At 32.0% G+C, this 14,819-nt stretch overlaps 1 protein-coding gene across 10 annotated transcripts in view; it reads left to right on the top strand.

The window, feature by feature from the left end:
- The window catches only part of DENND1B (DENN domain containing 1B), a 260,965-nt gene that overhangs the window by 122,382 nt on the left and 123,764 nt on the right, over nt 1-14,819 (top strand). For 6 of the 10 annotated variants that reach the window (XM_077902342.1, XM_077902344.1, XM_077902346.1 and 3 more), the window contains 4 exons: nt 4,134-4,214; nt 7,481-7,540; nt 8,762-8,815; nt 11,104-11,214. In XM_077902342.1, the coding sequence (XP_077758468.1) occupies nt 4,134-4,214; nt 7,481-7,540; nt 8,762-8,815; nt 11,104-11,214 (306 nt within the window). The remainder of the gene's footprint in view (nt 1-4,133; nt 4,215-7,480; nt 7,541-8,761; nt 8,816-11,103; nt 11,215-14,819) is intronic. The other 4 variants (XM_077902343.1, XM_077902348.1, XM_077902351.1 and 1 more) reach the window with 1 other exon arrangement.

Here is a 14,819-nt window from a genome sequence, read left to right as displayed (position 1 = left end):
TAGCCTCTAGATGTGTGGTAGTTCTGCAGTGTGCCCCTCAGTTGAAGCTCCAGTGTAAGTAAATAGGAAGACTCGGTAGTGTGTTTCCTTCTGCTGTTTCTGCAGTGCCCTGAGGGTAGTATCCTGTCAAGAACTGTCTCTTCTATTATTTCAGACCTGTGGGGCCCAGAAAACATAATTTTCCATGGCCACCAGAGCCAAGTGCTCAAGCGGCATTCCCTATGTAGGCTGTGCTTTTCCACTGCCTCTGATGGGGCTGCAAGGGTGGTATAGAGGCAGGAGTGCCTGTTGGCACTAGAAAGGTAGAGGGAGAAGAAGTGACACCCACAAGTGCCTCTCTGTCCCAGAGAGAGTTTGAATAAGCTCCTCCTCCTCTGGCAGATGCTTTAAGATTAGCAAATGAATCTTTTTCATGTTGGTCTAGGTACTTTACATACTGCTGCTTTTGTGCTTGGTCCTGAGGCAAGGGAGTCTGTGCCTAAGTTCTTTAAGAGTAGAATCTCCATTCCCTACAACTCTTTGTTCTCCTAGATATAAGCCCTGTTGGTTTTCAAAGCCAGACATTTTGGGAGCTCATCTCTTTCATGTAGGTCTGAAGGCTTGAGGTGCCTGATATGTGCCATAAGTCCCTTATTTCTCAGAGAGAAACTGCTTGAGATCCCTCCCACTTGTGGGTCACCACATATTAGATGGGGTTTTGGATGAGATCATGTCTCTGCATCTTCTACATTTCTCAGTGTGGTTCTTTTATCCTTTGTTGTGGAGGAGCTATTCGGCTAGTTTTCAGGTATTTTTCTGAGGGAATTATTGCATATGTAGCTGTGGATTTGCTGTATCCATAGGAGGAGGTGAATTCAGAATCTTATGCTGCCCTGTTGAAATGTCTCCTTGTTTTGTTTTTATAAAGCCATTCTAATGGGTGTGAAGTGGTATATCATTGTGGTTTTGATTTGCATTTCTTTAATGATTTGTGATGTATTTTCATGTACTCATTGGTCATTTAATTTTCTTCATTGGAAAAAAGTCTGCTCAAGGTCTTTGCCCATTTTTAAGCATGTTTTGTTGTTGTTATTGAGTAGTAGGAGCTCTTTATGTATTCAGATATTAATCCCTTAGTAGATATATGATTTGTAGATATTTTCTTCCATTCCATGGGTTGCCTTTTTACTTTGTTGATTGTGTCCTTTGATTCATGAAAGTTTTTAATTTTCATGAAGTCCAATTATGCATTTTTTCTTTTGATGCTTGTGCTTTCAGTGTCATGTCAAGAAATTACAAATTCAATGTCATGGTGCTTTCCCTATACGTTTTTTTCTAAGAATTTTAGTTTTAGCTCTTACATTTAGGTCTTATCTTTTTTTCTTAAAAATGAAAATGAGAATGCTCAAGTGTGCTTTTGAATTAATCAACTTCTGTAGGATGATATTTGTAAATTATCCCCTTAGTCATTCTTTGATGTTCGGAGCAAGAACTAATTGACTAAGATATGAGCTGTACCATTTGGTGTAATTTAATTCAAATAAAAGTTTTTTTAAAAAAATATTTATTTATTCATGAGAGAGAGAGACAGAGAGAGAGAGAGAGGCAGAGACACAGGCAGAGGGAGAAGCAGGCTCCATGTAGGGAGCCCGACGTGGGACTCGATCCCGGGTCTCTAGGATCACCCCTGGGCTGAAGGTGGTGCTAAACCGCTGAGCCAACGGGGCTGCACCAAAGAAAAGTTTTTTTAAAAAGTTTTAACTATTGCCTATTATTGTTTTCTGATTTTTAACATCAGGATATATTTTCCATCCTTTTCTTATCTGTTTAAATTCTCAGTTGATGTATACCTGGGTGGCTCAGTTGGTTAAGTGTTGACTCTCAGTTTCTGTTCAGGTCATGATCTCAAGCTCATGGTATTGAGCTCTGTGTTGGGTTCCATGCATAGTGAGGTGTCTGCTTGAAATTCTCTCCCCTCCTCCCTTTCCCTCCTGTCCTCTCTTCTCCCCTACCCCTCTACCTGCTTTCATGTGCTCTCTATCTCATTCATAAATAAAAAAAATAAAAATAAAAATAAATAAATAAATAAATAAATAAATAAATAAATAAATAATTTTTTTAAAAAATAAATTCTCATTTGATATTTTATTACTCTTGAGGTTGTATTTTTCTGGGTTGGCCTAAAATTTTTTTTCCTTTGTTTCTAGCTATACTCTAAGCCTTTCTGTGACTTTTTTCTCCTATCTACACCTAAAACTTGGATGTTCTTATTTTATATTCTTAGTTTCTCTTCTTTCTACACATTTATTGGCATTTCATACACACTGATAGCTCTAAGTGCCACTGTATTTTGATCTTTAAGAATGTTCTTCCTTCCTGAACACTGATTATATCATTCCACAGCTTATAGTCTTCTCATAGCTTCCTTTTTCTCTTAGAATAAAATCTAAACTTGTATGTAGCCTGATGTATAAGAAGCTCCATGATCTGGTTTATGATATTCTTTCCTAGCTCATCTACTTCTTTTTTGTTACACATAATGTATTGTCCAATAATTTTGAACTACTCAAATTTTCCAGAACATAAGTCTACATAGTTATCTTTCAAGATTATAAGTCATTCACTCATGATTACTGATAGGACAATCATCTTTTGAGATTCAAAGTAAATATCTTTAAAAAAACAAAACCCTAAATTCAGCACAGATACTACTATAGATACTTCTTATTTAATAGAATTTAAATGTATCATTAATGAATTAAGATACTCCTTTTACACTTCTAGTGAGCAATCTAATCTGGCAATCAAATTTTATTATTAGAATAGCAAAGTTTTGGTACTTGTCAAAAGTTCAGGTATTTTTTGTGGATGTGTGTAAATATTTCCCCTGATACACTTGATGTACTTAATTCTGTGAGATATTCATTAGAAGGTCATTTTACATTTGAACAATTTTATGTTGAAGCTATGCATTCAGTCATTTTCCTAGGAAAATAACTGGAAATAAAAATATTTAATTATAACAATGGAAATTCAAAACCAGAATTCTACTTGGTGATTATTTCTTGTTTTTTGTTTTTGCAAGTATACAATACATGTGGAACCAGCATTAATTCTAATAGTCATCCAAATTTTGAATACTTTACTTTTAGAAACTCTTAGTGTTAAATATGGTCTTTTCTTTTAAGTCATTCTAAAGAACATTCTAAGTAGGCAGTTTTGAATGCACACTGTGTAAACTCTTATAGAAATTGGAGTTACGAAATTTTGTTAGGTAAAAGACAAATTGTGAGAAGTTATGTGTCTCATATCCAAGTTCCTTACAATTAAAATTTACCTTTTTTGAGCAATTTCCATTTCCTTTGGTATATTGTCCCCACCTAAATATTTTAAGAAAGAATAAAAATTATATATATAAAAAGCAACCTTCATATATTTATAACTGGGTTTATATGTATAATTCAGAAAAAGTGAGTGTGCTTATCAAGGTACATTATTATTATACATATCCTAGGAAGTAAATGTGTTATATATTTTACTTAATGCCATTTATTATTAGCCACATCTGTGAGAATATTTTACGAGGAACACTGACTTTCAGGTGAAATCTATCCATAATAAGGAAATACACATACACATGTGTGCTGGTAGCTGTTTAGAAAAGAGCTATTTAGAATAACCTGTACATTGTATCGTAGTACAATGATCATACTAAATTGTATCCCTTAAAAATGAGGTTTAAGATTTTAAAATTAAAATGGAAAATGGAAGCATTCAGTGATCTGATAAAAAGTATTGTTATTTTTATTCAATCCCATTGCTCTTGGATTTAATGATTTAGGTGATTTTCTCTGTAGATAGCATCGGTGTATTTTATAATAATCGTTTTGCCAAATATAGATTTATATTAAATAGAAACACTGCTATTTTACTTTCTGGTAAAGTAATAAAGTAATAAAAATATTTGATTATCTTTTCCATACTTATTAAATTTCAATATTTCTATTTCAGTTTTTTGAAATGTGCTTGTGGTAAGCAGTTGTGTGAAACATGTCTAATATCAAAAGGCACAGTGCATGATTTATCAGGTAGTTTTAATTATATTGCTCTGTATCTAATTCATTTATAAAATGTACTTTTTAATTTTACTCTAGGAAGATGATTTGAATGAAACTCTCAAATCGCTCTATAGCCACCCAGTACCAAAGGCAAACACTCCTGTCAGTTTGAGTGTGGTAAGTATTAGCTATTAATTGATTTTTTAGTCATAGAACATTCTCATTTAAGAACACATGCACCATCAAGAGATTCTTCTACCAGGGAAGCTTTAGTGCCAGTAATAACAGCACTACATGATATTGGACCTTTTTGCCATGCTTTAACTATCATAACATATAGTAGATGTGAATTTTTGGAGTTCTTAAATCACAGATTTTTTTTTTTATTATATGCTAGAAGTAGCCACACTTGTGAGAATATTTTACGAGGAACACTGACTTTCAGGTGAAAACTATCCATAATAAGGAAATACACATACACATGTGTGCGCACACACACACAATACTTCTCATAAAATGAAAACAGTATATAAAAAAAGAATTGAGGGTATAGCATATAACTAATCATATGATAAAAATTCTGCGTACAAAGTTTCTTCTTCTTTCCCCATTCTGCAATCAATCTTCAAGTATAAACACCAACCAATGAAAATATGATTGATATTTATCAAACAAGCCTGTTGTGGTATAGATTATTTACCACTGAAACTTCACTAAGCACACTAGTATTTTGGGAGATTTTGTAAATATTCAAAGTTAATGATCACAAATGTGGATATTTTCATTAATATTCAGTATACCAAATGAAATGTTAGCATTTATTTATATTCATTTTAGTTCTTCCAACAGAATGATAAACGGTGCCACTCATAAGAAAGAAAATGTATAGGATGATGTAAGAGAAATTGAAAGAAAAAGTAAATTGAAGTATATGTAATCGTATTCATAGGTCTTTACTTTTTTGCACAACAAAGAAATTATTAGTTTCATTATATTCTTTGGTAATAACTTTCTTTTTGCGTAATTTTTCCTGCAGTTTTACTCAATAATAGCATTCTCTGACTTTATTCTTTTTTTCTCTGTCAGCAACCTAGTTCAGATGCTTAGCACTTTAAATAGTTCTTACTCTAGAGTTTCTCTTTCTAGTCCTTTCTATAAAAGCCTGTCAGATTAAACTTCCTTAAACTATATAAAGTTTCTTGCTGAAACCTAAAAGCTCCCATTTTCTATAGATTTTGTCCAAACTTTCCACCAGGCTTTCATGAACACACACTAGTTAGCCTCAGTCTACCTTTTCATTTTTGTTTCACTTTTTTTTTTTCTTCCTAAATTGATTTCCTACTCTGGTCACATTGTTCTGTTCGTCTTCTTGAATGAACATTGTGCTTTTTCACTTGTACACCTTACTTTTTTACTAAAGCCTCTTTGTAGAATATCCATCTGTAGTCTAGAACTAGCTCACTTCCCACCTTTGTGAAACTTTCCTGTATGGTTAACAGCGTATTCTTTTTCCCTGTGATCTCCGCACCTTTATGTCTACACCCTCTTTTGTTGCACACTACCAAAGAGGAAATATTTAGTAGTCATTTGGAGATTGTAGACTGGAAAGCTAAGGATAACCTAGAATTTTTAACGCAGATGGAGTAGTCATCAGCAGAAATAATTGTAGGAATACTTCAGCTATTTAAAGGAATACAGAGAGAGTAAAGCAGAGGCCAACATCTCATTGTCCAAATGGATTGTATAGAAGAAAAAAGCAGATTGTATGAAAGAATTAGAGGAAGGAACAGTTAAGGAGAAACTCAGATTTGTAGGTCATTGAAGCCAAAGAAGTGCAAGGTTTACGATTAGTGGGAATGAAATAGGCCAAGGGAAAATATCAAGAACAAAGAAAGGCTCTGGATTATCAAAAATAAATGTCATTCTTTGAAGGAGTTGTATTTGTAAAATGATTCTAACACTTTGTTAAAAGGTGAAGGAAATATACGTGCTAAAATAATAGAGGTAGCTATTGTAGAGCATTAATGAGAGATGTAAAAAATGCATGCTGGCTTTAAATTGGAGTATCATTTGTTCTGGAGTAAATAAATATCTTACAAAAATACTGTTCAAAAATACTGGCTATTGAGGGGGCACCCGAGTGGCTCAGATGGATAAGCATCTGTCTTTGGCTCAGGTAATGATGCCAGGGTCCTGGGATCGAGCCCCATGTTGGGCTCTCTGCTCAGTGGGGAGTCTCCTCCCTCGCCCTCTGCCCCTCCCTTCTACTCATGCTTTTCTCTGTCTCTCAAATGAATACGATATTTTTTTAAAATGCTGGCTATTGAAACAATTCATCTTTATTAGTAAGGATTGTAAATAAAAAAAGTATTAGACCTCTTAATATCTAAGAATAGGGAATACTGGTTTAAGTCACAGTCACTAAGTGTGTGATGTTAAGCCAAAAAGTTAGTATCTTTTGATGATTCTTTTTCTTCATTTGAGAAATTGAGTGAGTCTATTTTTGAGAAAGTTGTTTGGGGAATTACATGAAATGATATATCTAGATATACCATGAAAAGCTATCCTAATATCAGTTGTTAGTGAATTGAAGTTTTATCATATGGAGAAGATATTTTGTACTGTAGCTGAAATAATCTTGTTTAGTGAATTTGAGTGTGTTCTATTCCATGTATGACAGTTATTTCTATAATTTAAGCCTTCTTATAAGCTTTTGAGTCAATAACTATGGTAGCTTTCAAATTTTGTATTCCTTTTCTCAAAACAGTATCTAAAGAATTGGCAGATTCAGCTGATGGATAAAATATTGTCTTAGATTCAACTAAAGTCCATTTAGTAATTTCATTGGATTCAACAGCGGTTTACTATAGTGCTGAGCCCAGTGCTGTGCTGTTCATGAGTGGCAGAGTTGGAATTAAAAGCACTTGTCTTCAGCTTCTCGTAGAGGTTTTAGTTTTATGATGCCCAGTTAAGATTGATTGTCCTGGGAATTTTTGTTCTTCCATAAAGTAGAAAGAAAATTTTGTTTGCACAGTTTGTGATAGAAAAATGTAAGAAGCCTTGGGAAGTTACTATACTTCCTTATAATTTCATATTTCACGAATGCTGTAACACATGAATTTTTCAAGGCTTGACATTGCAACCACAAGAATATCACAGAGATTGCATAAAAAGTTAGTATTTAATGTAAATGTTTATTTTGAAATTCTATTTCAAAATTATTAATATCCACAGCATTTTCTACTCTCTGTTGAGAATGAAAATACTTTCTTTGAGATTTTTCTAGCATAAAATTGGCAAAACAGCATTTAACATAGCATTTATAATTAATGGTACTTTCAGTGAATAGTGTGGCTACATGGGTTTGTTTCAGATACACAGCAAATTCTGTAAACTTCCCCCATGAAAGTAAAATATTCATTTTTTCTCTCATATATTATAAGAACCAAGAGATATATATTGCCAGTGAGCAAGTTCTGAAAGATCAGCCCTTCCTAGTACCGGTGAGTTAAAAGGACATTGGCTTCTAAAAATCACTATTAAATTGAGAAAATAATTACTTCTTTCACTGTGTTTTTCAGATTCACTCCAGTCCTTTAGGAAATGGCTAATTTGACTCTTTTAAGAAAATTAATCATTCAGAGTATATTTTCTGTTTATACTATCTTTTAGAGCATAGTTTTATGAAATACAGTACTATTAAAAAACCCCTCCAAATAAAGCAGTTAATAGAGACCAAATCTATGCATATTTCTTCATTGTCAGTAGTAGTAATGTGAAAGTGCTTCACAGCAAGAGATTTCTGTCACATTTTTTTGTCACAAGGTCTCAAGAGACCTTGTGATTTATCTCATATTGTTTTTCTACCCTGGAAAATTATGCATTATGACTGTGCTAACTAGCCTGTTCTGACTAGTTAGGTGTGCCCAATATTGGCTAGAATGTTTCTTTTCCGGTCTTTAATTATGACAGTATTAAATATGTCCTTATGTGATTAAGATAGTAAAATAATTTTGGAGATTAATATGAACAGAAAATAAAACAATTCTGGTGATTTAGTTGTGCTGATTCTGGGTGGTAAAATTTGGGAACATTATAGGGGAACACGAAGACATACACAATATGCTTTTTATATAAATAGATCTATGAACTGTTGTGTTGCTTTGAATGTTATAGGAGCTAATTACTGTTTGTTTAGTGGGTGTATGAGAGTCAACTTTTGAGATCATGTTTTTAAAAAACTTTTAAATATTTAAAAATTATGGCCTATTTCTGCTTTCTAAATAATATAGTAGCTGATATGTACCAGAGAACTTTGTTGTGACTTACCCTAGAAACTGAGGAATCTTAATAGATCTTGAGATATTCTTGGGAAAGCAAACTTCATTATTTACCAGTATCCCTCAATGTGTTCGTATGTACATACATACCTTTCAGTAATACACTTTTTTGTCTTAATAATTATTTTCCAGGATTCTTATTTCAGTTTTAAAATTAAATATTTTTAACTAACACTTAACTGTGTTTGTATGTGAAAGTTATTGTTCAATATATAAACCTGCTGTCTTATTTAAGAATCTCTCAAATTCCACAAATCCTGAATGTTAATCCTTGGTACTTATTAATTTAATTGATATATCTTTTCATATTTTTTTCTTAAATTATATGTAATATGACCAAATTTTCATTCTGCTTTTCTTATGTGATTTATTTCTTTTTGTTAGCATTCCTACTTCATTGCTCCAGATGTTACTGGACTCCCAACAATTCCTGAGAGTGTAAGTTTCTGTTTTCTATATTTTTTTTATGCTACTCATATTATGAATTTTATTTATTTTGGTCTCAGTGTCTGAAGATTTCTGTTTAGAGAAATAGAATACATTTTAATTATCTGTTTTGTTAGAAATACGAAATAGGAGTAATGGTGTTATCTCTTTTTCTTTTTGATGTGTCTCCTACTTTACTTCCTTCTTAATGTCTGGTTGTAGGTAAGGAAAATTGCATGAGAAAAACTGTTTCTACCACTTGAAGTTGTTCAGTAGGATCATAGATATTTATATGCATATATGATATACATATATATATGTATCATATATATATATATATATATGATATATTAGGTCTTGAGTTCTCCTAGATAAGTTAGAGGAAATATCTCAGATGGACTCTACTTGGTGGGGGGATGAATACTGGCAATGGGAAATATTTTCACACACTTAGTTACTTTAGTGAACTGACTGTAGCATTTTAGATTACTTATATAATTCTGTGAAAATCTTAATGTCCTGTACTTGATTTCTTGATTTTAATTGAAGTGATATATATTTTGTAGGGCTTGAGGGGTACTATAAGAAATTATAAAAATTTCTAAAGTTTGCATTTTATTTAGAGTCCTAATTGTAGCCATGCTAGAAATAGTTTCAGTGTTTTAATCAGTATTATAAGTTAATATTCTGTAGAAAAATTTACATGGAAAGTGAAAGTGATAAATAGGCTTTTGGTTGCTGTGTAAAAAAGGAAATTTTCTCTTATGCAATCTATTTCAACTTCCCTTGTAAAGATACAATGAATTAGTAAAAATAATTCAATAAAAAGTGAAAGAAACATCAATAGGAAATTTCTATAAGAAACATCAATCCTAAATTTCTAGAAATACTTATTATTTTTTCAGAACTCTAATGTACTTTCAGAATGTTTTCAAACTTACTAAGTCTTTCATTTCCAAAAGTACATGTGTTATGAGTGAATGAAGCCTGGGGAAACAATTGTAAGTTTTCCAATATTAAACCAAGGCTGTCAGTGGTATTTTTAGTACAGATGAGTCCAGATAACTCCTATGAAAAGAGTAGATGAAGCAGTTTTTAATGTTGGCCTGAAATAGACTATCAGCACAGCATTCTGTGTTGAGAAATATTTTTCGATCTAGAAATTATTTTTCTTTGAAATTGCAGGGAAAATACTAAGGTTGAATGCCATTAATCTTAGATGTGAAGAGTTGAATTGGAAAGTGAGGTAGACTTCAGATACAGAAAACAGCAAATCAGTTTCTCCCTACTAAATTCAACATCATTCACTGATATTGCAGGTTCTGTGTCCTGCTGTTACGTTTGTCCTGGTAAAATTTCTCCCTTCTGGAAATCAAAGAAACGATTGGATTTCTTGTTTTCTTGCCCAACTAAAAGTTTTCACCTCCTAGGTCATAGTCTACTTGATATTACACTTTTTAGTTTATTATCACATCTTATTCAATCTCTTTATTATTTTATAATTTTCTGGTTTGCTTGAGTTTGAGTACAGAAAGTTAAAAATGAGAAGTTCTAAAAGTCCAAGTTATGTAGCTTATCCCAATTTTGTTCTTATGTGGGGAAAATAAGACAATGTTAAATCAAGGAAGTTAATTAGCCTACCACCAAAATTTATTTGGTTATAGGAGCATAGATTAGATCTGACATCTGATATAAACAAGGGATTTTCCTTAATAAAGGACAAGGATCTGCTTTATAAATTCATCTCATCCTTTGGGTGCCTTGTACATAGTACATACTGTCAGACAGTAATGTTCCTGACTGAATGATCGGCAAACATAAAAAGACTCAAATGTAATTTTTGGAACAGCTGTTCTCAAAGTTCAGTGTATGTGTGTGTGTGTATAAATATATTACTGATATATGTATGTATGTATGATATATATATATATATATATCAGTAATACATTATTTTTAAAAACAGATACTTGGAGCCATACTCTGAAGATTACAATTCAGCAGGGCTATAGTTGGGGCCCAAGAAAACAGTTTATAAATACTTGGGGAGGGACAGTGGAAAATGTGTGATTCTCTGATTATCCTCCGTGAAACATGTTCCTGGGGTAGGATTATGTTTCAAATAATAATAGAATGTTATGTGCTTCATGTGGCAGCAGAATAGTATTACATTTAATTATTTTAATGAATATTTTTAATAATAGCATCCTTTGAACTTTAAGACTTGTTGGTAAATGTATAAAATATTTTCCTTCATAATCACCATGAGCTCTAACTTACACATTTACTTTTCACTTGTACAGAGAAATCTTACAGAATATTTTGTTGCTGTGGATGTGAATAATATGCTGCAACTGTATGCCAGCATGTTACATGAGAGGCGCATCATTATTACCTCTAGCAAATTAAGCACTGTAAGTACTTCACACTTCTCCTTTTAAGTAGAATGTATTGAGCATTTCACAAAAAGACCTATGAACCTCTGCAGACTTAGAAATGTTCTATGTGTACTTATGAGACAATATCTACATACTTTTTTGATATATGGTTTTAATCTGGCTCTTGAAGTACAAAAGTCTGATTTATAGAAGGCCTTCTCAGATGCATTAAGTCAGGTTAATTATTTTTTCTTATCAGGAGATGAGAGTTTTTTTTTTCTTTTTAACTCTCCAGAGTTCATTTTAGTGCCTTCTACCATATAAAGAATTCTTAAGAGCTATTATGAGATCTTTATTATTCACTTGTGGCTTTTTCCATTGGAGCTACTTGAAAGAAATCAAGGGGCCATAATAATAGCTGCTATCCTAACCTGGTAATAGGTAGATTCATCTTTGTTGCCAAGTAGTGGTTTGGGAGTAGCTTCTATAATAGTTCTGATTTGGAGGAGCTCTTCAGGCTGATAATAACTTAAAAGTCAAAGTAGCATTCTTTTTTTAAATCACAGGTTTTATGCTACTCATTGAAATATTCTTTTAGAAGGTCTTCATTACTGTAGTAAAGGCAATGAGAATAGGAGTTTTCTTGGGTTATAGAAAAATATTCAAAAGTATTTTGCTAGTTTTCCTAACTTTTTTCTATTGTAAGCATTAAAATTTTAATATTTTTGACTTAAAAGTTTTAATATAAACAAACAGTTTTTAGTAATATACAAGGTATTTATTAAAAGTGTAATGTTGCATGAATTTGCTTCCTTACAAATTTGGTTATCGATAAGAATAAGATAATATATATATTTTTTTGTTCTCCCATAGTAGAAATGAAAACCTCATTCTGTGAAGTTTTAGAATGTTAGCAGCAGTTTCAGGAGTTCTCTAGGATATCTGTTTAGTCTTTAACAATGAGAAGCATATTTTTTAGACAGGATAAATGGCCACCCTGGGATCAAATAGCTAATTAGAGAGAGAGGTAATGTGAAACTGAGTGTCATGATTCTAATTTTGGGTTATTTCCATTACTCTACATTTGAAAAAATGAAATTTTGAGATTTTGAATTATAATATATCCCCACTTATCCAAAAAGATTGAAATAATATATTTTATGTATTGAAAAACACATTATATGCATTTAAAGGAGTAAGAAATGGAGAAATGGTGTAGTATAATCAGAGAATAAGCACAAGTCAGTGACACAGATAATTTGCATTTTCTTAAAATGATATTGAGAAATTTAATCTGAGTCATTTGGTGCTATATATATATTTTTTCTGCTATTTTTAATTTACCATTGAAGTAAAACCATTCTTCTCCTCATTCTCTTCCTCATTTTTTAAACATGTTTTTTCAAGATTATAAGTAATATTTCTATATGGGTATTGTCCTGAATATTAAAAAAGATTGTATAAACTGTCTTGGACACCTAGGAACTAATTCTTATCATGAAATCTGCTATATGCGAGGCACTTGCTAGGCACTAAGGATTCAGCAGTAAGCAAAGTCCAAACACTCTTGGAGTTTATATTGAACTGATGAAACAAAAAAAGAAATTAATGAAATAGCTGTTATGTCTTTTGATGGTGAGTGCCAAGGGAAAAGTGATAAAGTAAATGTGTATGCAGGATGAAAGGTGAGGGGCAGGTCTAAATTTATATAGAGTGGTCATGGAAAGCTGCATAAAGTGCAGGAGTGAGCTATGCAAATGAATTATAAGCTTCCCTATTTGCAAAAACATTTGAAATAAATCTGAGTATATGACTATTGTAAAATATTGGTGTTCTCTTTATTGCAATTTATAAACACCTCTTAAGAGCTGGGTAACCTCTCTTTGACTCAGTTTCTTCCCAGGTAAACTGGGAAAATGGGAGTAATATAGTCTTAATCTCATAGGGTTGTTGTAGATATTAAGGATATCTCTTTATAGCTATATAAATATATATATTTACATATAAACATGTATAATATACATATGATGTGCTTAGAATTGTATCTGCATAGCATTCAATGATGATTCAATGATTATTAGCTATAATTTTATAATAGACTAGATCTGCAGTTTAGAGTAAAAATTAACATGCCTACCCGTAACTTTATTTGAGTTAAATAGTAATATTATTATTATTATTTAATAATATTATTTTAATAAAGGCTTGGTGTTATTCAGGGAGTCGTTTCTTTGGTTGAGGTAAACTTCTGCCAATTATTTACGGCAATTCATGAAAACTGGATGGTGATGTCACCTCTAAGTTACCAGCTTTTTTTGGTTCATTCCCTGGGATGGTAGGACTGATAAAAAAAAAACATAATTCAAGCTTGCTTTCATGATCTTCTTGCCCTTCTTATGTGGGGAAAGCTGTTTTACTTGAATCTTATCTTGCAAAATTCAAGATACAGGTATAGATATAGATATATATCTTGTGTGTGTATATACATCTACATATATACACACACACACACATATATATATCGGCTGTAAATTCCATGCATAGTAACATTTAAGGTCAAAGACTAGGACTATGGCATAAATTAGAAATAAGCTATTTTTAGGAAGAATTTAGTGAAATCTCTGAACTAACCAAGGAAGGAATAGTTAGTTGTTAATGGACTGACTTGCTTTTAAGCTTTTTACATTCTTATTTTATATATCATGAAGACTATATTGTATTTAGTATTAATACAAGAAATTTTACCCATTTTTCATGTTTTAGATCTACAGTCAAAATTTTAACTATTAGAAGAACATACGCAACTTAAAGTATCTTTACATTTATAATTTTATTATGGTTTTAGGAATTTTGTGTGAGTTACTCTTCGACACATATTTTATTCAAATCATATTAGTCAACCTTATAGCTTCCTGGCTGTTTTAGTGATGATACACTGGTAGCAATCACATTGCTTAAAGGTCCCTTTCCTTAGGTATTGTATAATTTGTGATTTATAGAGATAAACTTTAAAATAAAAAAATAATTTTGAGATATGTTAGCATAACTATGGAGAATAGTGGTATGTTTTTAAATTTAAAAAGTTTTAAATTTTAAATTATGAATTTCTGTCCATATAAAATGTGGTGTTTTAAAATTTGTTTTCAAATCTTTATTTAAATTCCAGTTAGTTAACATACAGTGTAATACTAGTTTCAGGTGTAGAATTTTGTTTTTATTTATTTACTTATTTTTAATAAACTAATTTTTTATTGATGTTCAATTTACCAACATACAGAATAACACCCAGTGCTCATCCCGTCAAGTGTCCCCCTCAGTGCCCATCACCCACTCACCCCCACCCCCCGCCCTCCTCCCCTCCCACCACCCCTAGTTCGTTTCCCAGAGTTAGCAGTCTTTACGTTCTGTCTCCCTTTCTGATATTTCCCACACACTTCTTCTCCCTTCCCTTATATTCCCTTTCACTATTATTTATATTCCCCAAATGAATGAGAACATACACTGTTTGTCCTTCTCCGATTGACTTACTTCACTCAGCATAATACCCTCCAGTCAGGTGTAGAATTTTGTGATTCATCACTTACATACAACACTCGGTGCTCATCACAAGTGTGCTGCTTAATGCCCATCACCTATTTATC

Source organism: Canis aureus, chromosome 6, assembly GCF_053574225.1.
Source record: "Canis aureus isolate CA01 chromosome 6, VMU_Caureus_v.1.0, whole genome shotgun sequence".
Taxonomy (NCBI): Eukaryota; Metazoa; Chordata; class Mammalia; order Carnivora; family Canidae; genus Canis; species Canis aureus.
The sequence above is the reverse complement of the archived record's forward strand: the minus strand, read 5'-3'. Positions and strand labels throughout refer to the sequence as shown.